The sequence below is a fragment of the Ovis aries genome, chromosome 9, assembly GCF_016772045.2.
Source record: "Ovis aries strain OAR_USU_Benz2616 breed Rambouillet chromosome 9, ARS-UI_Ramb_v3.0, whole genome shotgun sequence".
Classification (NCBI taxonomy): domain Eukaryota; kingdom Metazoa; phylum Chordata; class Mammalia; order Artiodactyla; family Bovidae; genus Ovis; species Ovis aries.
Window position 1 is genome coordinate 3,817,832 of NC_056062.1, and position 25,806 is coordinate 3,843,637.

General features: G+C 38.7%; 1 protein-coding gene across 1 annotated transcript in view; it reads left to right on the forward strand.

Moving 5' to 3' along the window:
- COL9A1 (collagen type IX alpha 1 chain) overlaps nucleotides 1–25,806 on the forward strand; it is an 87,549-nt gene that overhangs the window by 27,437 nt on the left and 34,306 nt on the right. The window contains exons 11-25 of the mRNA XM_015097693.4: nucleotides 4,333–4,386; nucleotides 4,654–4,689; nucleotides 7,204–7,227; nucleotides 7,591–7,644; nucleotides 8,877–8,930; nucleotides 9,566–9,598; nucleotides 10,328–10,384; nucleotides 12,556–12,609; nucleotides 18,280–18,333; nucleotides 19,633–19,686; nucleotides 22,281–22,334; nucleotides 23,713–23,766; nucleotides 23,881–23,934; nucleotides 24,061–24,114; nucleotides 24,903–24,956. Of these exons, the coding sequence (XP_014953179.3) occupies nucleotides 4,333–4,386; nucleotides 4,654–4,689; nucleotides 7,204–7,227; nucleotides 7,591–7,644; nucleotides 8,877–8,930; nucleotides 9,566–9,598; nucleotides 10,328–10,384; nucleotides 12,556–12,609; nucleotides 18,280–18,333; nucleotides 19,633–19,686; nucleotides 22,281–22,334; nucleotides 23,713–23,766; nucleotides 23,881–23,934; nucleotides 24,061–24,114; nucleotides 24,903–24,956 (744 nt within the window). The remainder of the gene's footprint in view (nucleotides 1–4,332; nucleotides 4,387–4,653; nucleotides 4,690–7,203; nucleotides 7,228–7,590; nucleotides 7,645–8,876; nucleotides 8,931–9,565; nucleotides 9,599–10,327; nucleotides 10,385–12,555; nucleotides 12,610–18,279; nucleotides 18,334–19,632; nucleotides 19,687–22,280; nucleotides 22,335–23,712; nucleotides 23,767–23,880; nucleotides 23,935–24,060; nucleotides 24,115–24,902; nucleotides 24,957–25,806) is intronic.

Sequence of the window (25,806 nt, forward strand, 5' to 3'; positions counted from 1 at the left end):
CAAACTGAATATCAGCCTAATATTTGTATAATATGAACAGAAATTATATAACTTGTTTGCTATCAAACATCTCTTTGAAATACAGTAAATTACTTGGAACTGGCACATCCAAATAAAAAAGTCTGATGAATGCAAATAAACCAGTAGGTTAGATTTATTTCTGCATTCCTTTCAACCTTGGACCTTGTTTTATGTGAAAAGAAAATGGATGATTAAATGACTATATTATTATTAATTTTTGTCATGGTTGAAACATAAATGAACAACCTGAAGTCTTGTCTTACAACTGAGTTGCATAATCTCAGACAAAGGACTAGACTTGTCTGTGTTTGGGTTTCATGGTGCTTTTGTAGTAGGCTCAACAAATTATTCTTCCTCTAGTACCATAAATTCATAAAGGCAATGCCTGGTTTTACTTTATAAAGTAATTTCCACACTTAAACAGAAATAGGATAAAAAAGAAAATTGTTTAAAATCTTAAGAAGTACAATGTAACTAATAATTGCAAGTACTTTTTTTTTGTCTATAACTGCAGTATCATAGCATAGATTTCCATTTCCAAATAAGATTTCCAAAGTTAAAAGGTGTAAAATAGTAAGGCTTCTTACATCATAGAACTTTGACTCTGTAAGATCCTCAGGGAGGAACTGATGAGGGCATTGAATCAATTTTCTGAAATGGCAGAGAAAAGCAACAGAAAAAGAAAAAGAGAAAGGAAGGAGAGAAAAAAGAAAAAGAGAAAGGAAGGAGAGAAAAAAGTAAGAAGTTCATGCATGTGGCAGTATTTTAGACATTTCTTAGAACTAAGCAAAAAATTAACTATACTGATTTGCATTTGTGTAGAACTTCTTTTAAAGTGCAGTCACAAACATGCTGTATTTTTTTGGTAATGTTAACAAATGGTCAATCAGATGGTTTGTTTGGAAGAATCTGAAAAGAATACGGCTTAAAGGTTATTATCCTGAATTAAGTGGATTTTTGACAGAAAAGGTAAATGAGTCATGGCAGCTAGTCTTGTAGGATTATGGCTTGGGTCTCCTGAACTGAGTGGTGGAATGCTGGAAGGAAATTAATAGTGAGGGCTGCTTGCTTTGCCAAGCAGCAGTGAGAAATTTCAGAATACAGTGGGCTTTAATTTTATCCCATATAGAACCTTATCTTCATAAACATTCATATGAAAGCAATTCTTTCTGCCACTGGCAATATATTCCTCTGTCATTTCTTTGACAGATAATAATGATTGCAAATTGGATTTTTATGCGTATGTTTGTAAATGGAAGTTGTGAGAGACTTATATACATATATATAAAACTCTTCTTTTTTTTAGTTTAACTTCATTCTTTTCCCTTATAGACACATAACATTAAGGAAATCCAAGCTTGGTTGCAAGCTCTGTACTCAAAGGGCAACTGTGCTGTTATCATTAATAACTTATACTCTTACAGGCACTTATGCTGTGGCATGCTTAGTGAGCTCTAAGAGCTCTAAAAGAGTATTTTTTTTCATTCTTATAGCATCTAAGATACAGAAAAGAGGAATTACAATTAAGTACATGAATTATAGTTACGTTATGATATGTTTTATAGGAGAGAGATTAGAACATCCTCTGAATGTATACAACTATTATCTGTGATGTTATATGATTATTCTGAAAGGCACTGTAAGGGGAAATAGTTAGGCATCAGAGAAATGTGAGGGGGCTGTGAAGCACAGTGCCTGTGGTTAATACCCAGATTTTTTCCTTTTTTTTTTTTTTTTTTTTGGCAAAATCTCTTCTGAATGAGATTTTAAGCTCCCAGAGAGCAGGAAATGTTACTTCATTAGCTTCTAGGATAATCTGACTACATAATAATGATAATACACTCTGTGTACAATATCCCAGTGAACCTTCAAAGTTGCCATGTGAGGTAGATATTAACATTATACCTGTTTTACGGATTAGGAAACTGAGGCTCCATGCAGTTGAGTAACTTGCCTGCAGTGGCCTAATACTAAGTGGCAGAACTGGCATTTGAACTAAAAATAAAGATGATGTGGACCGACAGGTGTGAAATCCCTCCACCCAGTAGGCTAGCCCAAATCTTCTGTTCAGTAGCCTTTTGTAATCTTCTGTGCTGCGTGTGTTAGATGCTCGGGCAGTGTGCTCAGATTGTAATGGACATGGAGTCCTGTCCTCACAGAGCCTATGCTTTAATGCATGGCTGTGTCACAACAGAGTTCACTAGATCGGATGCCAGAATACATTTTCATTAACTCACAGCCTCCTCGTGATTAGATGTGGTTTACCATGTCTTACAGAAGACAGTTGAGACAAGAAGTATCTGGAAGCAGCCTCCAGGTTATCCAGCCACTGTGCTTCCTTATTATGCAGCTGAAGTTCTGCCCTCCAACTTTGCCAGTGGTTTTAGCCCCTGATTAAAGGTGGTTAGTTGGCAGTGTGTGTGGGAACTGACCAGGACGGATCTTGGAGGGCATATGTGTGAAGTGGGCATTGGAAGTCCCTTTAGTCAGACCTGCCCTGAGGTTTATAAAACCCTTGTGCCATATGTGTTTACAGAGAGCTCCTGGGGTATGGTTTATTTGCTCACATACAGAAGCCAGTGTTCCATTACCACAGGTGCTCAGCAACTAAGATGTTAAGGCCTGTTCCCAAGTTAGAGCATTGTAATTATACTAGAGAGACTGAAAAGCAAAGTCTGTCAAAAATCCTTCCACGTGTGTTTAGTAGCTTTCTTCTTTGGTAAATTTCCAATAATTAATATTGTCAGCTCACTCTTTTCTCCTTCCTTTGATTCAGTCTTTGGAGTTATGAAGGAAATTAATTGATGCAGAGAAATGTAAAAATGGTGGCTGGTGAAATAGTTTTCTATATAAGTTATATGAATGCATTTTATTGATATTTATGCAGACTGACAGATTAAATATGCACTTTGGTGATTCATTATTAATTCAGACTTTCATATTTTCAAGGAACTCCTTGATTAATATCATTTTAATTTTTTTCAAAATCTTGCTAATAGATTTTACAAGTTATATGCATGTGTATATACGTATGTGCATTAAGTATGTATATATCTACATATATAGGTACATATAGCTGTATTTTGTAGGGTATAATTTCAATATTGTATCATAAATGACAGCATCTAAAGTAAAGGAAAAACTAAAAAGATAAAAATGTGTCTTCATCCAATGTGGAAATTCAGATGTACATGTAGTATTATCATGGTTTGATATCTATTTCATATTATTTTATATTATATTTAAATTATTTTATATTAGGATGATGATAAAATAAGTACTGGTGGGGAAAGCAACAATGGTTGGAAGTGATGCTTGAATAACTACTTTAGCATTACATGTGACGTTATAAATGTGTTTTACAGTAATGGACTTAGAGCCTACATACTGAGTGGTACACATGAAAATGTATATTTAATTATAGCTATTTCACTAAAGGAGATAACCTACAAACATGCTCTCAAATGATTCAACTTTAAAAGTTAATGTTTTCCATAAGCAGTTGTCATTGCTAGGAGGTAACTGAGGGGCTTTAGGTGGCTAAGAGGCGACAATGAGATTGATTAGTTTTAATCACTATTGAAGGAACATTTTAACTCTCAAGATGTTATTTGAGAGCTACAGAGACATACACATATAAAACATTTTGCTTTATAAATGAAATCAAGAGATACATCACATGGCTAAGTGGCAAAGCCAAGTCCTGTTGTCCCATTCAGTTCAGTTCAGTTCAGTCGCTCAGCCGTGTCCAACTCTTTGTGACCCCATGGACTTTAGCATGTCAGGCTTCCCTGTCCATCACCAACTCCCGGAGTTTACTCAAACTCATGTCCATTGTGTCGGTGATGCCATCCAACCATCTCATCCTCTGTCATCCCCTTCTCCTCCTGCCTTCAATCTTTCCCAGCACCAGGGTCTTTTCAAATGAGTCAGCTCTTTGCATCTTCGCATCGGGTGGCCAAAGTATTGGAGTTGTCCCATTAGACTTATCTATTAGAACACTGTAATTATTACTTCCCATTTTTTCAAAGCAGAGACAAAAATACTAAATTATTGAATCCTGTGATAGTGCATTTAGTGGGAAGTTATGAACAGGGTACAATTTATTAACAGAAAGTAACTATAACAGTCAGATGTCATGTCAAACATTACCCTTGAGTAGGAATATAGAAAGGTTTTTCTTTATAAATAAGACTTGCACCATACATAGGTAAACTATCCTGCATGTAATTAATAAATAAAATGGAATTATCCACTTAGTGGCTTGCCTAAGGATGTTGTATTAGTTCTAATATCATTTTGCTTTGTTAGGGATTAACAGGTCCTGATGGATCCCCCGGCTCTGTTGGACCAAGAGGACAAAAAGTAAGTTAGCCACCTGGTATTAATTGCTGGTATCAATTAAATGCTGAAGCATAATTTTATTGTAGTATTTCCAAATCAATTAACAGATTAGTTGTGAAGTGGCTGAAATACACTTGTTCAACCAAAATCATGTTTTATAACAGTTGAACTAAATTGCATTCAAACACTAAGATGGAGTGTTTTAATGATTTTAATATTTATGCAGTTTGCATACTTACTTACTCATTCTAAAAAAGCGAAGTACAATGGAGCTATTTTTATTTTTAGGGAGAACCTGGTGTGCCAGGACCTCGTGGATTTCCAGTAAGTAAATGCGAAGTGATTTATAGTCTGTCTTTAGGTAAAATTCTGCCACTGTGAAATTTTTCAATTTAGTTTTCTACATAATATACAAAACAAAGAGATTATGGCTTTTCTGCTATGATAAGCATTCTGACTATGAGGAGACAATTTCAGAGCAATCTGAATGTATGATGCAAAATACATACATCTGTTTGCAGGTGGCATTTACCAATGGAAATAACCCTCTCTTTGTTCCCATTGACTTTCCCTGGTGGCTGAGATGGTAAAGCGTCTGTCTGTAATGCGGGAGACCTGGGTTCAATCCCTGAGTCGGGAAGTTCCCTGGAGAAGGAGAAGGCAACCCACTCCAGTACTCTTGCCTAGAAAATCCCATGGACAGAGGAGCCTGGTGTCCATGGGGTCGCAAAGAGTCGGACACAACTGAGCGACTTTACTTTTCACTTTGTTCCCATTGATGGAAATGGAAACTGTTTCTCATGTAACAGCAGCAGATCTAGGTGTTCGGTGTTTAGACCTCGGCATCACACCAGTTTCTTCACAACTGGTTTTAGGTCTAATGAAATACCAGCCATATTATCACCCACCTGCTCCCCCGGCGAGTCTTTTTCCACGTTGCGCAATCCACCAGACTTGGGTTATTTCTAGTCAGAGGAGAACTGGATTCTCAGCCTGCTTTTTTTTTTTTTTCTATCTGTTCTTCATTCCCTTTTTGTTCTTGCTATTAATCTGTGTGTTTCCTCTTTGTTTTCTATTTGCACTGTTTCCTTTGCCATATTTCATCTTTTCCATTATAGGCCTATTTTCAGAGGTGAATAGTTTGCTGGCTTCCTTCCCACATTTTTAACTCAGAGCTCAACATCTTATAGAGATGCCTTTTAAAAAATTCATCAAATCTCTAGGTCTCTTGATAATGAAATAACTTATTGATTACTTTGGTATCTTCAAGCATAACATTTATTTTCCATATTGATCCACATATTATAATGTTCAAATAGAAGTGATTTTTCAAAGAATGCCTTGAAAACTCCCCATTTACCATTGAAACATATTACTCATGTGAAATTCATGCTTGTTGTGGCTGCCTAAATAATTAGAAATAATAGCATCATTATCAGAGGATGTGATTCCCCTGGATGCTTCATATATGGATGGATATTTTAGAAAATATCTATCTTAGATATTTCTATCTAGAAAATACGAAGTCTGGAAGTACAAGCTGTCAGGAATATGGTGTCAGAGACAGCTGTGCATAAGAGGGATTCAAGCGCACAGAGGAGAGAGAGTGATGAGAAGGCCCAAGGCTGGGAGACTGCGTCCTGAAGGCAGTGGTGCTCAGTTTTATTAAATTCAACCAGCACAGAGTTAGAGCTCGTTGTGTGCTAGGCCCTGTGCTTGGAATTGAGGCTTGGAGGCTGCATAAGGCATCGTTTCAATCCCTGGTTACATGCAGTTTGATGTTGCTCAAGAGATAGTAAATGTAAGGGAGTGGGAGACAGAATGATTGGTTTTAAAATAAAATTCAGCATAAATGAGGATCCCACTGGAGGTCATTTCAGGAGTGACACTGTTTTGTTTTCCATTTCTACTGGATTTGGTGTCTGGATACATAGCCTTACCTGTCAAGGGGTATGTTCCTAAACACTTTGGTTCTCTCCTTCCTCTCTGTGCTAAATGTTTGGGCAATTTCCAAATATCATATTATAAATTTTAAAGCAATATTGTCTTACTTTTAATGTCACTTTCTTATAAAACACGACGAATGATATCATTTATATGTGGAAGCTAAAATATGCTACAAGTGAACTTCTTTACAAAACAGAAATAGACTCACAGGCATAGAAAACAAGCTTGTGGTTACAAAAGAGGAAAGGAAGGGAGGGATAAATTAGGAATTTGAGATTAACAAATAGAAACTACTGCACATAAAACAGATAAACAACAAGGACCTACGGTATAGCACATGTTCACTATTTTGTAATAAACTGTAGTGGGAAAGAATGTGAAAAAGTCCAGTTGTGATGTGCCTCTTTGTGAGGAATGGTAAATTCTCCTGACAGCAAGCATGGATGACCTCTTTACTTGCTGTGCTAAGTCACTTCAGTCTTGTCTGTCTCTGTGCGATGCTATGGACTATTAAAGTCTGCTAGGCTCCTCTGTCCATGGGTTCTTCAGGCAAGAATACTGGAGTGGGTTTTCTTTACTTTGCTTTTCTTTAAAAAAAAAAAAAAAAAAGTTTGAAAAAAATACTACCGGCTAGCTTAGACATCAAAAGAACATTTGAGGAGCTGAAGCAAGCTTCTTCATTTAGAAGTGGAGCCGAGTTTGCTTTCTCTACTGAGTCCGTTCTTTTCCAATGAGCATCTTGTGTTTATTTAGTGATAGACTTGGTAGTTTATTTTCGAACTGAGTTAGTTCTGTATTTACAGAAGTAACTTCGGTATTCACTTCTGTAACTACTGTATTTACGTGAAGTATGGGTCCTATATCGTAACAACTTTTATTTTAACCTTTTAGGGCCGTGGTATCCCTGGACCTCCTGTAAGTGTCGTCTCTTGGTTTGCGTAGTCTGTAAGAACAGCCTGTTTCTCAGATCCCAACCTTAGTCTCCAGTCAGCACTCTACCAGTGGTGTTGACAGTGTCCTCCCTTAGGGATCTTAGGTGGCTACTATGACAGCACCCCTATTCTACTAAAAATATTTTATTAATTTAAGAAATTTCTGTTAATTTAAGAAATTTCCATTTTAAGTACTTACTCTTCAGTCAGATGAGTTGTCTCATTGGAAGCCAAAGCTAGCACAGATACATCATTCTGAGTCAATTGTTTATTGTATTTGATATCACTTGTCATAAATTGTGAAAATGTCATAAATCACCATGTCCCTCTAATTTGTTGACTTCAGGGTCCTCCTGGGGGAGCAGGACTCCCTGGAGAGCTTGGCCGTGTTGGACCGATTGTGAGTACCAGACACACAAACACAGCACATTGGTAGATGTTTGCTGACTTAATAGGAGATGTTACTGGGGATGGCTGCCCTATGTGTGTTTCCTCCTGCAAATCCAAGACATGGCAGATAAGTTTAATTCCAGTTTATAATGCTGATGAGGACCAGGGTAATAATGCTATCTCTTTTTTGTAGAGAGATTTTACTTTTTTCCCCCAAAGTTCTCAGCTGAACTTTTTCTTCCCAACTTCTAGAATTAGTGATTAAGCCAAGAAGTGTCACCTTCATTTTACAGACTCAGCTGGGATTGGGGTCCAGTGTCTTTTGTATGAGTTTCTCTGTATGAAATGAGTGAATAGACTAAAACCATTCCCACGTGCCTTTATGTCAGCATCGTAAAATCATAATCGAACCGACAGAATTTTAGTCAATAGAGAGCTGAACTGCATGGGAGAAATTGATGTTAGTATTCAATAAATATTCCAAAAACTTGAAGTAGTGGTGTTATCTGAAGACTCGATAATAGTGAATCCATTGAAAGTGGGAGCCACATATATATACCTATCTAGCTTCTCTGTAGGTGCTGCTGTTTGGCAAATTTATTTACTGAATGCAAGAATGCATATAAAATGATTATAAAGTGGATTGTAAGATGCTTTTGGTTTATGATGGAATATTAGAGGGAAAAGTATGCGGGGAGGAAGCGCTGGTGATTAAGTCTAACTGGAATCCACTTTCATCTGAATGGCTTATTTAGCCATCTTTGCTCTTCTTGTCGCATTTGCAAGTGCGTGCGGTGACAGACTGAGGGACAGCTTCTGAGTGAAGAGTCCAGGGCTGACTGGCCCTGCAGAGCTTGCCTTCCTGTTTACAGTGTCAGGCAGGCGTGAGCTGCCCTTAGCTGGGCAGCACTGGCAGCAGTGACTGTTCTGATTCCCCTGAAAATCAACTAGAAAAATTCGTAGTGTTTCCAGAGTAAAGCGATCAGTGTATAGAGAAGAACTGGCTCTTTTCCCCAGGTCTCCCTCCACCTTCTCTTACTTTGATGAGGCTGGAACTCCTTTATTCTTCTAGCTTTGTGGAACTAATTGGATTGTGGGTCACCCATTGATTTTGGTGGCAGGTCTATGCAGGCTGAGTTCTGCAGGGTTTGTAGGAATGGCAGTTTCTCATACCTCACCTGTTTTGTGCACTGTGTTTTGACGTGTGTATAACCTCTGTGTCACAATTTTCAAATAACTTAGGGCGACCCTGGGAAAAGAGGACCACCGGGACCCCCTGGCCCCCCAGGACCCAGTGTAAGTTATTTGCAGTTTGAATTTCTCTGTGTCTGAAAGTTGGGATTATAGAACCCTAAGAACCAAAAATGAAAGGACTTTTAAATTGAATCATTGTCCTAAAATTTCAAAATGGCTGTGATATTTTCACTCATTCAGAGCTTGGTCTTTTAAGGCCAGTATAGTTGAGAAATCACAATAATTTGAAAGGTGATTTTCAAGGGAATGGTTTATGCATTATATTTGAAGTGCTTTGAGGCTTTTGACTTCTCAAATGCTCAAAACTTGGACATATAAAAGGAACACTTTCAAATGAACTAGTTTTTATGAAGGATTTACACAATGAGCAATTTAAAAAATGAGGTTAGTTGGGAGATAATCCATACTTTCAACTTATGATTCAGAATATTTTCTATCCTGTCATTTTACTTCTCTTCAATCGTGTGAAAGAAATAATGTACTAAAATTTCGATTTCTCCAAACAGAATAGACCCATGAGTGAAGTGTCTAGAATATTAGCATATCTTAGGCAACTTATTCCTTATAGCTTATTCAAAAAATACATTTACTGTATTTGTCCAATAAGCATTTTATTATTAGTAGGATGAATTAAATATTTCACTATATTCTTAACTTTAACATTTTCTTTACTTTAGGGAACAATTGGCTTTCATGATGGAGATCCATTGGTAAGACATTTTCCTTTGAATAAAATACAGTATTAAGTCAAAGACCAGGAATTCTCTTTAGAAGATGAATTTTCTTTAAGATGATCTTGATAGAATATGTTGTATTTTCATGTTTTATTTTACTCAGATGGCAGAGCAATTTGTTGGACTGATGGACTGGTCACTTAAACCTACTCACACTAACTTTTTCATTATAGAATTATCTTTCTTTTTCCATAATCTTTTTTACTTTATGGAGGAGACCTGCTTTTCACCAGAGCACTCCAATTTTAGAAGATCCAAGTCCAATAATACTCTCTGAGACTTGTTTTACTTATAGACTGATATTCAAACAGTGTAGGAAAACTGCACTAAATGCAGTTTTGGTCCACTTATTGGCGGGGTGGGGGGGATGTGACCTTTAGGACAGAGCTGTTGGATTGGAGGGGGAGAGGTTGGTCTGCAAATGTTTTATTTCTTGAACAAATTGAGTCTGAAATAATATGGCAAAATAGTAGTATTCATTAAATCTGGATGGTGGATACGTGGGGAAAGGGTTTGTTATGTTCTCTGTATGTTTTGTAAGCTAGGAATATTTCTGAGTTTACAAGTAAATAAAAAGGAAAGAGTAGCCAGAGTTATTTAATGAATAGACTTCCACTGGGGTTCTGCAGCTGGAAACCCTAAAAGATGTATCACTTTATCACGAAGCAGAGGCTCTTGGTTACTCTCTTTCTGTTTCTCTGGCAGTGTCCCAATTCCTGCCCACCGGGTCGTTCGGGACACCCAGGCCTGCCAGGCATGAGGGTAAGACAATAACGTCCGTGCTGTATTCTATCTTCAAGAGTACAATCCATACGAAAAACAGAGGCTTTCCCTGAAGCATTGGCCTTGCTCGTGCACAGACCCCACTCTGATGGGTTAGGCAAGTCTGTCGCTTATTCGGTGGCTTTGTCTGTGGTCCCTTTTCAGTCCTGGAGGTTCCCGCTGGTACGCTGACAGCTATTCCTAACAAGACGCAGATACTTGGCTATTCAGTGCTTCTGTTTCTCAGGGAAGAGATATCAATGAAACGTGCTAGATTGAGAGACTCTAGAACACAGATGAAGGTTCAGAAATTTACTCCAATAGTGACAGATGGGGGTCAGGGACTGTACATATAATGTATTTTAAACTGTTTTAGTCAAAAAGAAATTGGAAAAACTGTCCAAAATAGAGAAAAAAAAAAGTCACTTTCCAAATGTGTTTTTCTCTCACTCTGCCATCATAATTGCTTCAAAATTGCCCACTGGAATAAAGAAATAAATACCAAATGCTGGGGTAAATCGGCTTTCTCTCTCTAATCTATGAGTCTGAAATGATTTTGAAAAATTCCAGATCAGGGGAGCTGTGCCAAGGTCCAAAAGACTCTGAGGCACTGGGTTTCCCATTGCAGTTTTCTCTGAGGTTAGCTTGGATGTGCGCCCACAATGCAGAAGATGGGAGCCTGGATGGGTGTCTTATTTTTCATGGAAACTTGAACCTTGGAACAAGAAAGGTTTTCAGGACAAAACTCTGATAGACAATGTTTGGAATGTTTATTTCACATTTATTTCATGTTACTGATCCAAAGTGTTAGGACAGGTGTCCTGACAATGAAAGATGGGAGTTTCTTCCTGTGCTCTGTAGCCTTTGCTGACTGCTGTTTATAGCTGTCTATTTGCACTTAAAAAGCAGAGACATTACTTTGCCAACAAAGGTCCGTCTAGTCAAGACTATGGTTTTTCCAGTAGTCATGTATGAATGTGAGAGTTGGACCATAAAGAAAGCTGCTGCTGCTACTGCTAAGTCGCTTCAGTTGTGTCTGACTGTGTGTGACCCCATAGACGGTAGCCCACCAGGCTCCCCTGTCCCTGGGATTCTCTAGGCAAGAACACTGGAGTGGGTTGCCATTTCCTTCTCCAATGTGTGAAAGTGAAAAGTGAAAGTGAAGTCACTCAGTCGTGTCCAACTCTTAGCGACCCCATGGATTGCAGCCCACCAGGCTCCTCCGTCCATGGGATTTTCCAGGCAAGAAAGGAAGCTGAGTGTTGAAGAATTGATGCTTTTGAATTGTGGTGTTGGAGAAGACTCTTGAGAGCCCCTTGAATTGCAAGGAGATCCAACCTGTCCATCCTAAGGGAAATCAGTCCTGAATATTCATTGGAAGGACTGATGCTGAAGCTGAAACTCCAATACTTTGGCCACCTGATGTGAAGAACTGACTCATTTGAAAAGACCCTGATGCTGGGAAAGATTGAAGGCAGGAGGAGAAGGGGATGATAGAGGATGAGATGGTTGGATGGCATCACTGACTCAATGGACATGAGTCTGAGTAAGCTCCGGGTATTGATGATGCACAGGGAGGCCTGGTGTGCTGCAGTCCATGGGGCCACAAAGAGTCGGACATGACTGAATGACTGAACTGAACTGAGTTTGTACTTAAACTGTGCACAAGAAGGGGCAGAAAGTTGTACATCTGGGGAAGCCCTTCTTCTGCCTCGAGTAAAGCCATGGGTGCAGAGGAGGAAGAGGGTTTTCAGAGGAGGCTCCGGAGAGCAGGGGGCAGCTGGTCTGGTGGGTCAGCGGTCCACCTCTGGAGAAAGAGTTACTGATGTTGGAGGAGACCCAGCTGTGAGAGGAAGTTGGGGAAGAAGGGATCTAGACACCCGAGGGCAATGTCATTATCTAGTTACTGACCTAGGTAATGGAGAATTTGCTATTCCAGGAGAGAGTTTGCTAACTGAAACTGATACCTATTATATATGCTTGTGTAGTACACATGGTGTTTTAAAATTCTTCTAAGGCTGTCATTTCTTTGTGACATAACCTTTTCTCTTAGCAGCACGTTGACTAACATTTAGGGGAGCAAGGTCACTTTATGAGCCACCTGACCACTTTCTGTGTCAAATCCAGCACATTGATTTATTTCTTTACTTATGTATTTTTGCATTTGTTAGGGTCATAAAGGAGCTAAAGGAGAGATTGGTGAACCTGGAAGACAAGGTCACAAGGTAAGGACAAGGAATATTTAGTGGGTACATTGTGATTAAGAGGTTGTAATGACTTTCATTGTAAGGGCTTATAAAGAATAACAAAGCATGATTTTTGCCCCTTCCTTTTCCAGTGATGACTGACAAGTTCTCAGTAGATGCATCAATATTCTGACTAAGCATCATATCCTAAGGTTGTTCAGTTACAAAAAAAGAACAAAGAAAGCACCACCCACTTTCTTTCCTTCCTGCGTTGCTGGCCCTCGCTTTCCTTTTCTAATCAATAACACTCAGCTCTTTTCCTTGAGGCTTTTGATAGTCAAATGTTATTCAAGCTGGTTGTTCCACTCCACTAGACAAAATTTTATAACAAGTGTAAAATTTGATGACAAGTGTTGCTGAGACAAGCAAACAGGGAAGTTGATAACTGGCTTATAGCTTCTCAAGTTCTGAAATAATTTCTGTTTGTTTCTGACTTCATTTCAATATAACTTAGGCTTTGAGTCATCTGGAAGTTAGCAATAGCACTTATATTGTTTTTTGGGTAGAAACTTGGAATCCACAGCACAACTTATAGTGGAGCTAGTGTGTCCTGCAAGGCTGAAATTTAAAGTAAGGTGATCTATTTGTCTTTTTTCGTCCACCAGGATGAAATCGCCTTAAAGTAATTAAGAATTTGACTAAGAAGTCAAATGGTAGACTATACCTCTACTATGGTAGAATATTTGTCCCTGTAAATTCCATATTTTTACAAAGTCAAACTGTTCTTATTAATGTGGGCCATCTAGACTTTGTTGAATATGTCCATTTACACCTTTACAGGGTGGTAGAAGTCTGTCTTTCGAGGTTAAGAGCTTGAGAAGAGATTTTTTAATATCTTCAGGCACTAATATTCTTGAATTCCTTAGGAAAAACTATCGAACAATCTCAGATAATGAAGATAAATAAACCAATTTCCTGTATCTTATTACAGTGTGAACTTACATTTTAAAAGTTTTTTATTACTTAGGCTCTGAATAGTTGAGCCATTTTATTCATCTGGCATACCACAGGTGGATTCTTGATGACAAATTGGAGAAGATTATAAAAACATCAAGTACTTTGGATGTTTTTCTGTATGCCCGTTCCTCCATTGAATTTTTAAATTTGTAACAAAAAAATCAACAAATATTTATTAATCCCTGTTATGTGCCAGGATTTATTCTAAGCGACTGGAGTGGATTGCCATTTCTTTCTCCAGTGGATCTCCCCGACCCAGGGATCGAACCCAGGTCTCCCACATTGTAGACAGACGCTTTACCGTCTGAGCTCCCAGGGAAGTCCTGCTAAGGGCACAGAAATGAATAAATATGTCTGATGTGGCTAATTTGAGTATGACATATCCATATAATAGAATATCACCTAACCACAGAAACCCAATATTAAACCACACTGAAAGACACCTCGAGGTAGTACGTATAGTAAAGCAGATTTAGTGGACTTCTGCTGTTTTGATGCCCTGTATCCTTTTCTCTCTTTTTTTTTTTTGGTGACCCTTTCTCTTTGGGAAACTTCCACTCCCCCATCCCATGGGGTTTGGGAATGAAATAGTCAATCAGAGGTCTCACTACTCACCCATGAAACTAGTATTTTTGAGACCTATGCAAGCTAGTTATCTGGACTTCTTAAGTGGAAAACCTGCAAAATTCTTGGTGTGTTAAGCAACTGCCCAAAATTTTCATGAAAAACCTTTCCATAATTAAAATTGTTGACTGTTCCTTTATTTCGCATACATATGTCGCTTAAACTTTCAGTGGCTGTCTTTGAAAATTGATCTATGAAGATAATATAACTCCTTGAAAAATGAAACCTGAAAGGGCTAATGGATGCATTTAGTTGTGAACTGAAAACAGAATGATGAAGAATTAAGACCAGGGTCTTGAAGTTTGCTTTCAGATTCACAATTCTGCATTGAACTTACTCCACAAACTAGTTAATGAATATTTAAAAAAAATTGGTTATGAATCTAAGAATGAACCATCAGAAAAAAACTTTCAGTAAAATGATAATAAATTGCTCTTCCTAAATTTGTCATTTAGCTTTATGGTTATTGATTAGTTACTGTGTGCTATTCACCTGTTGGTAAAATATTTAAATCAACTATGTTACTCTACATTTTAACAAGAATCAGTGGGAAAATACCCCAAGCTCTGCTAATGAAAAATTATAATCAATGTTGTTTTTATACTTAGGTGGGAAAATACAAGTAGTATTTAATTATACATGTTTTGATTATCCACTCCATGAACTAACAAAAATACAGTATAATAGACTGTTAGAGTTTATTCAGAAATGAAGTGTAAATGATTTAGGCATAGCCTAGTTCTTTGCTTTGTGTGGCCAGATGTTCTATATTAATACTACTACTAATTTTTTTTGGTATTTCTTTGTGTATGTGTGGAAAAAAAAAATCTCCAAATACAAAGTTGCAGCCTGTGGAACAAGAAAATGAGTGAATTGAAGCATGTAATAAACAATAGAATTGGATTTTAAATCTACTATTATGTACATATATTAAAAATTAAGATATTTTTCTAATAACTAACTTCACAATTTAAGTTATTTGTTACCATAGCAAATGTAGGGTAGTGTATCTATTATAAAAAGCAAAATCCTAGTCAAAGAGAAAATGACTTTCTCAGAGTCCATAAAGTAATCTTTCTGTAAGAAATAGTAGTACTTGGATTTCTGTTTAGAATATCCTAACATTTAAAAATATATCAGCAGAAAAAAAAAAAATATCAGCAGGACTGCCCTGGGGGTCCAGTCCCCGGGCCCAGTGCAATTCAGGGAGCCTGAGTTTGATCCCTCGTCAAGGAGCTAGATCTCACATGCTGCAGCTAAAACCTGGTAAAGCCAAATAAATAAATAAAGTAAAAACACATGTATCAGAGATCATATAACTGATATAAAAAGTCAAAGGAATAGTTAAAAAACATGATGAAAGAAGAGTCCATTGGTAGTAGCCACCAGATAGTCAAAATACCTTAGAACACACTTAAGTATTCAATTTGAAGAAAAGAACAAAACTTTAGTGATGGAAAGAAAAAGGAAACATTTTGATCAAATCAGAAGATATACTGAGTTCCACAATGGAAAGATTCAGTATTGTAAAGATTGTTTCTCTATACAATCTGTTAATTTAATGAGGCTCTAATACAAAACAAAGCAAGCAGCCTTTTTTGGTGAAGAGCCGCCCAACAGTTGTAAAGTTCATGTCTAAGGGTACATACATTTAGGAAAACCTGAAAAATAAGAGTAACTGTAAATGAAAAAGAAGAGTAAATGGTACGGGGAGGGAGGTGGGAGGGGGGTTCAGGATGGGGAACACGTGAACACCCGTGGCGGATTCATGTTGATGTATGGCAAAACCAATACAATATTGTAAAGTTGCCGACTAAGGTCCGTCTAGTCAAGGCCATGGTTTTTCCTGTGGTCATGTATGGCTGTGAGAGTTGGACTGTGAAGAAGGCTGAGCGCTGAAGAATTGATGCTTTTGAATTGTGGTATTGGAGAAGACTCTTGAGAGTCCCTTGGACTGCAAGGAGATCCAACCAGTCCATTCTGAAGGAGATCAGCCCTGGGATTTCTTTGGAAGGAATGATGCTAAAGCAGAAACTCCAGTACTTTGGCCACCTCATGCGAAGAGTTGACTCATTGGAAAAGACTCTGATGCTGGGAGGGATTGTGGGCAGGAGGAGAAGGGGACGACCGAGGATGAGATGGCTGGATGGCATCACTGACTCGATGGACGTGAATCTGAGTGAACTCCAGGAGTCGGTGATGGACAGGGAGGCCTGGCGTGCAGCAATTCATGGGGTTGCAAAGAGTCGGACACAACTAAGCGACTGAACTAAAATAAATAAATTTGAATTAAAAAAAGAGTAAATAAATTCTCCCAACCAAAGATTAAAATGTATTATAGAATCTCAATAATTAAAATGTTGTGGTATTGACAACATCGTATAGTAAACCAGTAGAGCTTAATAGGAAGTCCACAAACAAGTATATTTATCAATTTAATATATGTTAAAGATGAATTTTCCAACCTATGTGGGGAGAATTTATTATTCAGTAAGTGATATTGAATGGAGTGCCAGTAAGAAGGAAAGTAGAAGGGAAAAAGGGGAAGCAATGACAGATTTTCTCTCCTTGGGCTCTAAAATCACTGCAGATGGTAACTGCAGCCCTGAAAATAGAAGATGCTCGCTCCTTGGAAGGAAAGCTGTGACAAACCTAGACAGCGTATTAAAAAACAAAGTCATCACTTTGCCAACAAAGGTCCATCTAGTGAAAGCTATGGTCTTTTCAGTAGTCATGTATGGCTGTGAGTGTTGGACCATAAAGAAGACTGGGTGCCAAATAACTGATGCTTTCACACTGTGATGCTGGAAAAGACTCTTGAGAGTCTCTTGGACAGTGAGGAGATCAAACCAGTCCATCCTACAGGAAATCAACCCTGAATATTCACTGGAAGGACTGATGCTGAAGCTGAAGCTCCAACACTGTGGCTACCTGATGCAAAGAGCCAACTCATTAGAAAAGACTGATGCTCGTGTTCTGTAAAGTAATTAGCCTCCAATTAAAATAAATAAGTTTATATTAAAAAAAGAGGGAGGGGACATATGTATACTTATGGCTGAGTCATGTTGATATATGACAGAAACTAACATAATATTGTAAAGCAATTGTTCTCCAGTTAAAAATGTTTAAAAATCTAAAAAATTAAAAATGGATAAGTAATAAACTGATTAATTTATTATTAAAAAAAGACTAATGCTGGAAAAGATTGAAAGCAAAAGGAGAAGAGGGTGGCAGAGGATGAGATGGTTGGATGACATCACTGGTTCAAAGGACATGAACCTGAGCAAACTCTGGGAGGCAGTGAGGGACAGGGAAGCCTGGCGTGCCTCAGTCCATGGAGTCACAAAGAGTCAGACACGGCTTAGCGACTGAACAACAACAACAAGAAGGAAAAAAGAGATTTCTACTTTGTTTACATCAAAATAAATTACTGATAATTGAAGATTTCTACATAAGAAATTAAATGATATATATATAAAATTACTAGAATAAAATATACATAGATGAATATTTATTTATTTTTGGGAGACAGATAAGGCTTTTCTAAGGGTGACACCAAAGGTAGAAGTCATGGAAGAAAAGACTGATTTAAATAAATTAAAAAATTGTGCATGGTATGAAAACTGTAATAAAAAAATTAAAATGAAAATCGTAGTAGAAAATAGTTTATGGAAAAGTTTGTGTAGTGTGGTCACACTTCCCTAATAATACACCCACAACACACACACACACACACAGAGTACCTAAATGCATACACACCCTTCCTCTGTGTCTCTGTGTCTGTCTCTTCCTCCCTCCCTCTCCTCCTCTCTCCCTCTTTAGAAAAATTTTGGAAAGGATAGCATCTAAAATGTTACTGGTGTTTATAGCTGAGAAGTGGGATTGGGGTGACTTTAATGCTATGCTTGTTTGTATTTTCTGAATAGTCTTCGATTAATATGGATTACTCTTATAAAATGATTTAAGAAAGTATAATAGACTAATTCAGGGGATGCAGAGTTAGACTGAGCCCACTTCAGGTCAATTCCTGGAATAGCATTTGATGCCCTACTCTGTGTTGCTTTTCAGGGTGAAGAAGGGGACCAGGGTGGACTGGGAGAAGTTGGAGCTCAAGGACCTCCGGTTAAGTATTTTTCAGTCTTACACTGTGTGATCCCAGTGGTCATTGGAGGATATCATTACTTCTGCAGTTTGGGAGAGGACACGCAAAAATATTTCTGTAAAATTCAGTTCTTTCACTTTTTATATAAAAAACAGCATCTGTCAAGGAACACACAGATTTGTAAAAAGTATGCTTTTTGGAATATTTATGCAAAAGCTCTCCTTGAGAGATAATACATGTCATTCCCATATCTCTGCTATTGACCCAGATATTTCTGGAATTCTTTTTGATTTATGTTCAGAGTCAGTCAGTGAGCCACAGTCAGTAAGGGAGCCTCTTTAATCTGATTTGGCCACGTCTCATTTTGTGTCCTGAGCTGGATCATCTTGAATGTATATTTCAGGGCATTCCTAACTGCTCTCCAGAGACTAGACTGGGACTGACCAGGATGTAAAACAGAGCTGGTTGTAGGGACAGTGAGAACACAGGGAAATGATTGGCCTAGAGCCCGTTTGTCCTAGGCCAGTGTGGACAGTTAGCAAGTTGTCTGGAAGTGGCCAGCCTGCTTTCCCGATGGCGTGTCTCCCCCTGTTGTTTCCCAGGCAGCATGTCTACAGCATCTGTTTCTGGATCCCTACAGCTGTGGGGCCAGAAGTCTAGAATGGTGACATTCAGGATTGAAGCGGATTCTAGAAATAACACCCTGCATCCTCAGTTTGAGGATTACCCACTGCTATGCCCGAGAAGGGATAAGATGGGTTCCTACTGCCCCAAACAGAAACTCAGAGTATCTTTTATTGTAGAAACAGTGTGACAAAGAGTGATGGCAAGTGGTTGATGGAGACCCCAGCTATATCTATAGGAAGAAGCTTTCCTGGGCTACCTTGGGAGCCTAATTGCCTTGGATGGCATATATTGGTGGGGAAAAGTTACTCCAAGGTTTAAAATCACTACCCTGTGACATGTAACCAAGTTACAAACCACAGAGAAGGCAAAGGAGGCAGTGAATTCTGTGTGTGAGTTAAAAGTCAAATACTTTATCATAATTCTTTTATGCTAATGGTATTTTCTTTTTGTGTTCAGTCATTATTCCAATTCCAGATTTGTATAAGTCTCCAGAATTAAAAAAAAAAGAGTTTTACCATCAGCAGAATTCCTTTTGGATTTTTCTTCTAAATTAGGAAAGTGTGCCTCTCTTCTCATTGTTACCTTTGGTTATGATAGCATCCTTCTTCTGGATCAGCTTTTGTGATGACATCAAAGCATATGTGCTTCGGCTCAAAGAATGTACTTCTCTCTCTTTTTGTTTACTTTTCAAGGGAGCTCAAGGTTTGAGAGGCATCACCGGCGTAGCTGGCGAGAAAGGGGAAAAGGTAAGATGATGATGCTGGTCGTCAAAATAAAAACACATAAATGTTTATGTTTGCGGCCATTTCAGAATATCTTATCTTCAACAGCATCACTTTTTATTTCTTACTGGGGGCTTTGTAGAAGTTCGGTTAGGTTCTTAACATTTCTGTTATAAACATAGGTGATAGAAATGAGTCATCCACAGGACATTTGTTATGTACTGCCTGCATCTTAAGTTACTGAGGGTGAGCAGGAGTCAGCAGGCTGTTGGATGTCATATCTTGTCACTGTCAGTAGTTGACACTGACACAGAACCTGGGGTGCAGGGCAGAGGCGGGGGAGGGTGGAGAAGGGTGGGGGAGGCAGAATGCCTGGCCAGGAGGTGTTGTCATTGGTGGAGAGGGCAGGGCAGGGAGTGCTTGGCTAGGTGGATAGCAAACGTGAAAACAGCTCAAACTTGAACCTTCATGATGAGCTCAGAAATGTTTCTTGCTCTGTGTGTGTGTGTGTTTACATGAGTGAGGGGGTGTGTCTAACCTCTCGGATTTTAAGAAAACCGTCTGCACTTTTTTAGAAAGTCTATTAAGAAAACCAATTTGCAGGGCTCCAGAAAGTTAAGAAGAAGGCACTTTGCCCATCACCCCGTCTGACCCTCACCTTATTCTTCACAAAACCTCTGAAACGAATCCTTGTTGCTCTAGACAGAAGCACACAGCCTGTCATTCACAACCAGAAAAGGAAAATGTGCACACTGCAGGCGCTCAGTAAAAGAACTCCAACTTTCTAAGAAAATAGATGCACAGTTTTGTGGATTGAAGGAATTGCTTTGTGAATAAGCAATTCATTGAATTATAATTCAGTGAATAATTCCTGCAGTGTCATTTTTTTTTTTCAACTTTTTCTCTGTCTCTTTAGGCTTTCTCATTGTCCTTGGCTCCCTCTTCCATCTCCTGTGGAGCATTTCTTTTCTAAAAGCATTGTGTTTTTAAAAACATATTTTTATATTTCTGTATTCATGTTACCTTAGGTCACATTTTGTCGATGCTGTTCTCTTACTAAGTTATGAATCCCATTTATTTTGAAGTTGCGGATACCCAGGCTTTTGCTTGTTTTCTGGGTTTAAACCATCTAAAATATGTGACCCTTATTTCGGAACCAGTTACCGTTGTTGACATGCTCTTTATTTGAGGTATTTTGCAACTTGATAGTTTCCAAAATTTTCTCGTTGCCTCTGACTGTGGTCAGGTTGCTTCAGTAAAAAGAAAAAAGCTCTTCTGGTGAACTCAGACCCATGCAGTGGTTACCTAGTAACAGCAGTTTGGGTCTGAGCTGCCGCTGAACAGCAGTGAGAGAGAGAGAGAAAGAGAGAGAGGCATCAAAGCCTTTCTGTAATACGAGGGCCGGCTCTGCTACCTCCCAGCAACACGAGCTATGAATTCAAAGGCTTTTTTCAGGTCTCCCAAACCTCTTCCTTCCTGGTGGATGGAGAGCACCTTCTGCTCTATTCCAGTTTTTAGGGATGAAAGACTTTCAAGGCTCTGTAGGTATCGCTGCTTCTTCTTTGATTCTACCCATGTCTGAACCTTCTATCAAAGGTTTTCTAATTTTTAATTCTTAATGCAGACACCATCCACCTGGTTTTCTTGGCTTAATATCTACCCAATACCTTTCTGACTTTTTTTTAAAAAATTTCTTTCATCATCTCCTCCCAAGCCTGTTCATTAGGAGAGGGATTATTCTCTTCAAGTGCCCATCTGCCTTCTCATACAAGTGGTAAATGAGAAAAAGATTTCAACAAGGGGAGGGGGCTGTATTTTGCCATGCAGCGTAGATGGAGAGCACTGAAATCCCCATATTTTTGTTTTGAAATCATGTTTTGATCCTTATAATGAAAATAAGGAGGGGATGTGTACCACAGATAAAGAAGTCAGAGATAATTTCAGGATAATTAGATTTATAAAGCTCTGTAATTTTTAGCCAGCATCACTTGGTAGGGTGAAGCTATTATGGAGAAAACAGATCATTTCACTTTACACAAACTGAACCTACTGTTTACTCAGGGTGGAGGAGGGGATGCTTACATCCTTTTTGCAGTTTCTTCCTCCAAATCACAAGTCTGGAGTCCTGATTATAAATCTGGGTGGGAATCCAGAGTCATGGAAATCTCTCTCCTGGGTGTGGCAGCTGCAGGGTCCAGGGCAACTGTTATTTAGGTGGCGCCTTGGTCTTCATCAGCAATGAATTCCCACTGGGGTCCTGGGAACCCCAGAGCATGATAATCAAACCTTCCCAATAGGCTTTCCAGGTTCTCTCAGTAAGTAGCTCACATCAGCAATTAGGAGTGGGTGTTGTGTTTGTTCATTTAGGATATCCAAGGTGGTATCAAAGATTGGGTGTAGTACTTTTGATGGAATGAGAAGATGTAAACCAGTGTTTTCACCACTGAGGTTTCTGATTAAATACTCCTTGGTTTCACTGATGAATATCAGTATATACTGCACCACAAGACACAAAGCCTCTTTCTTATCTGGCTGTTGAAATTCTTTAGACAGACTGAAGTACCCTTAGCATGCATCACTGATCTCAAGTTCATTTTCATTGTCTTGTTTATTTGTAGGGCGCTCGGGGCTTAGATGGAGAACCTGGGCCTCAAGGGCTCCCTGGTGCACCAGTAAGTACTTTTCTTGGGATCCACTGATAGATTTTTTAAGCAATGATCAGTGGTAGATTTTTTGCTATTACTATATATATGTATGTGTGCAGGTATTGTTTATATATGAATCAAGTGGAAAAATGGGCAATAGTTTTCATATTTATTAAAATTTTAAAAATTAAGTCAAGCACCTTTATTTTTTCTTTCGTACAGAGAAATGTTCTTCTGACTTGACATGGGTCTTGTTTTTCTCATAAGTTTAGTCAAATTGTTTTTTTTTGCTTGCTGTGTTTTTCCCTTTCACTCTGGTTGCCAGGATGTCAGGAGTCACAGTAACTCTCACTTTAATTTCTTGGGTAGTTCTATGCTTTTCCTCTCGTATGATTTCTGATCTCATTATTTGATATTTTAATGGCCATGTGTAGATGTGTCCTTAATGTGGACTGCCTCACACCTTTTCTGGAAGTAAATAAACCAAAAAATGGTTCACTGATACTCACTCATACCACATAAAAAGTAGAAAAAGTATAAGTGAAATAGAATTTCCAACTGTCAAGGTCCAAGGGGAAAGAAAGAATGTAATTGGAGGATAACATCATAAGATCACGCTGCAGACATGGTGTGCCAAGCAGACCTTAGAGGGAGGTGGACCTGCAAACATGTGTGAGGTGGGATAGAGCAGCGAGGGCAGGTGGGGAGCAGCCCTGTTGGGGTGATGGGGGCGTGGTGCTCTAGAGCTGCCACTGCCTGAGTGTGGAGCTCCTGTTAGAAGATGAGCTGGAATAGACAAGGTGGAAGCACGTTATGAAATGTTTTATGCCAATCCGGGCAATCGTAAGCGATCTGGTAGCAATCGGAAGCTGTTTGAGGTTTCAGAGCAGCTCAGCAATTCAACCAAAGCCATATTTTAGGAAGACACGTCCTCTCATCTGTTACTGCCTGACCATGTATCAGCATCAGCTGGATAGTTCTGACAGAAATCATTGTTATTGACTTGGAAAGTAAGTAAAATACAGAGAAAAGGTTAGCACCTCATCCAAACCTCAACCCACCATGATAGTCAGTGAGGATAGAGGATGTGTGGACAAAGTTCCTGATGTCAAGGCTACCTGCAGTGTGGACCTTGATTTTATTATACCTGTTTATCCAAAGAGTGCAGAAACATTATGAATTTACAGTGAAATCAATTGACATGTAAGTCTTGGTGATCTTTATGGTAATATCAATTTTTAGGACAATATAGTTTTTATAAAAAGGTTTCTTGAGGCATCCATGATAAATCAAAGCCATTGAGATGAAAGAGCAATGTAAGTTAATTTGGATAGAATTTTATCATTTCAAAAGCCTATCGATAAGTTACTTCTGCTCATATGAACACAATTTTATTTTCGTGCAGGGTGACCAAGGACAGCGAGGACCTCCAGGAGAAATAGGTCCCAAGGGAGAGAGAGTGAGTCGAATCCGCGTTAATCACCGCCAGCATGGAGGTCGTGTGGATCTCCTTGACGTGACCTAAGTACACGCGGTAACTGTCTCTGTTCTGTCTCCTCCCTCTGCCCTGCAGGGGCCTCAAGGTTCTCCAGGAATTCCTGGTCTCCCTGGGCCCAAAGGGGACACGGTAAGTCCTGAGCTGTAGTCATCAAGCTCATTCTTCAAAGTGGTTATTGTAATAAAACTTTAGAAAATAATGACAGGAAGAGGGATGTGTTTCTAAGGGACACTGTGTTTCTTTGTGCATCTTTAGGGCTTGCCAGGTGTGGATGGCCGTGACGGGATACCTGGAATGCCGGGAACAAAGGTAGCCGTGCAATTTAGTCTCAGGGTGATGGGGTGGTCTCCGCCCTGGCCCGCCAAGGAGCTTCCATCACTATGTCACTGGGACATTTATTGAGCTGGCTTCAGCTTTTTTCCCTCCTTCTAGTTTTTTACATCAAGGGTCAATTCAAAATACTTCTTAGAAGTCAGAAAGAGAAAGGCAAATATCATATAATATCACTTACATGTGGGATCTAAAATATGGCACAAATGAACTTATCTGCCAGCCAGAAACAGACCCACAGACATGGAGAACAGACTTGTTGCCACGGGGGAGGGAAGAACTAGCAGTTTGGGGTTGGTGGATGCAAACTATTTTATATAGAATAGATAAACAATAAGATCCTACTCTATAGCACAGGGAACTATATCCAGTCTCCTGGGATAAGCCATAATGGAAAAGAATATTAAAAAGAATCTACATATATGTATATTAGTCACTTTGTTGTACAGCAGAAATTAATGCAACATTGTAGATCAACTGTACTTCAATTAAAAAAGCACAAAAAACAAAAAGAATGTTTGCTTATTTTCAGAAGCTCAGTAAAACTGCCTTGTTGATGAACATAGGCAGAAGGAAATCACATATTTTGATGGCGTTTCCATCCTAAGTCCTATTCCACCTTCCCATCCTGAGCAAGGTAGTGTTATAAAAGTGCACGTAAGGTCAGCTATGCAGATAACCCTTTTGCTTAGATGGTTTTTGTCTTTCCTTTTCTTAAAAGAAAGACAATAGTTCATACAGGATCAACAAACACTGTTTTTTTTCAGGGGGAACCAGGGAAACCCGGGCCTCCTGGTGAAGCAGGTTTGCAGGGGTTACCTGTAAGTATTTGCGTATTTAAATATTGATTGGTTTATATACATATTTTGAACATATGCATTTGGGGTAGAAACATGTATGTTTTGATAAGTTCTGGGGAAGAAAAGATGCTTTAATTTTGTGTTTTTACAGTTGTACATTTTTGTACTTTTTCTCTGAATAACTAGTTATTTCTCCGATAACCACACCAACATTTAACTATATCTTTTACTTCCATTCCTCTGTTTAGTTCACTCAATTTTCTTTATATCATTTCACCAGCCCTGAGCCGTGGTCTGGGCTTTATACTTCCTCCTACTTTAACTAGTTGTGAAGCCCTAGGACCAGGGTTGAGCCATAAGGTTAAGAGTATGTTTGGGGAACCATGTGAGCTATAAGATTTCATCTTCAGATTGTGTGCTATTTTGAATTATTCAGATTGGTGTTTTCCTGCACTACTGTGGCAGGAAGTTCATGTAGATTATCCCATGTGTTTTCTTGGCTCTTTGGAGGCACATATTTCAAGTTAAAGGAGCTACTTGGTAATGTTGAGGACTGTCCTCTGGTTTATTATGATATCTGACACTTTAAAAATAATCAGAGAATATTAGGCCTCCAGATAGCACCAAATCTCAGTTAGGCCCAGGATTTTCCTGCCATCCTGTTTTTCTACTTGCAGCTGAGCTTTATTGACAGGTTCCTGTTTTGTATTCTGTACATGAGATCATGCCAGGAAGAGTTCCTGTTGACCTGAATATAGTACCAGATTCTAATTTGGAAGTTCATCCTTAAAAAGTAACTTTAGTTTAGAGCTAGAATTTGCTTCCAGGGTGTTCAGACATAACAAGCCGAAGTCTCATGGCTTGTGGATAG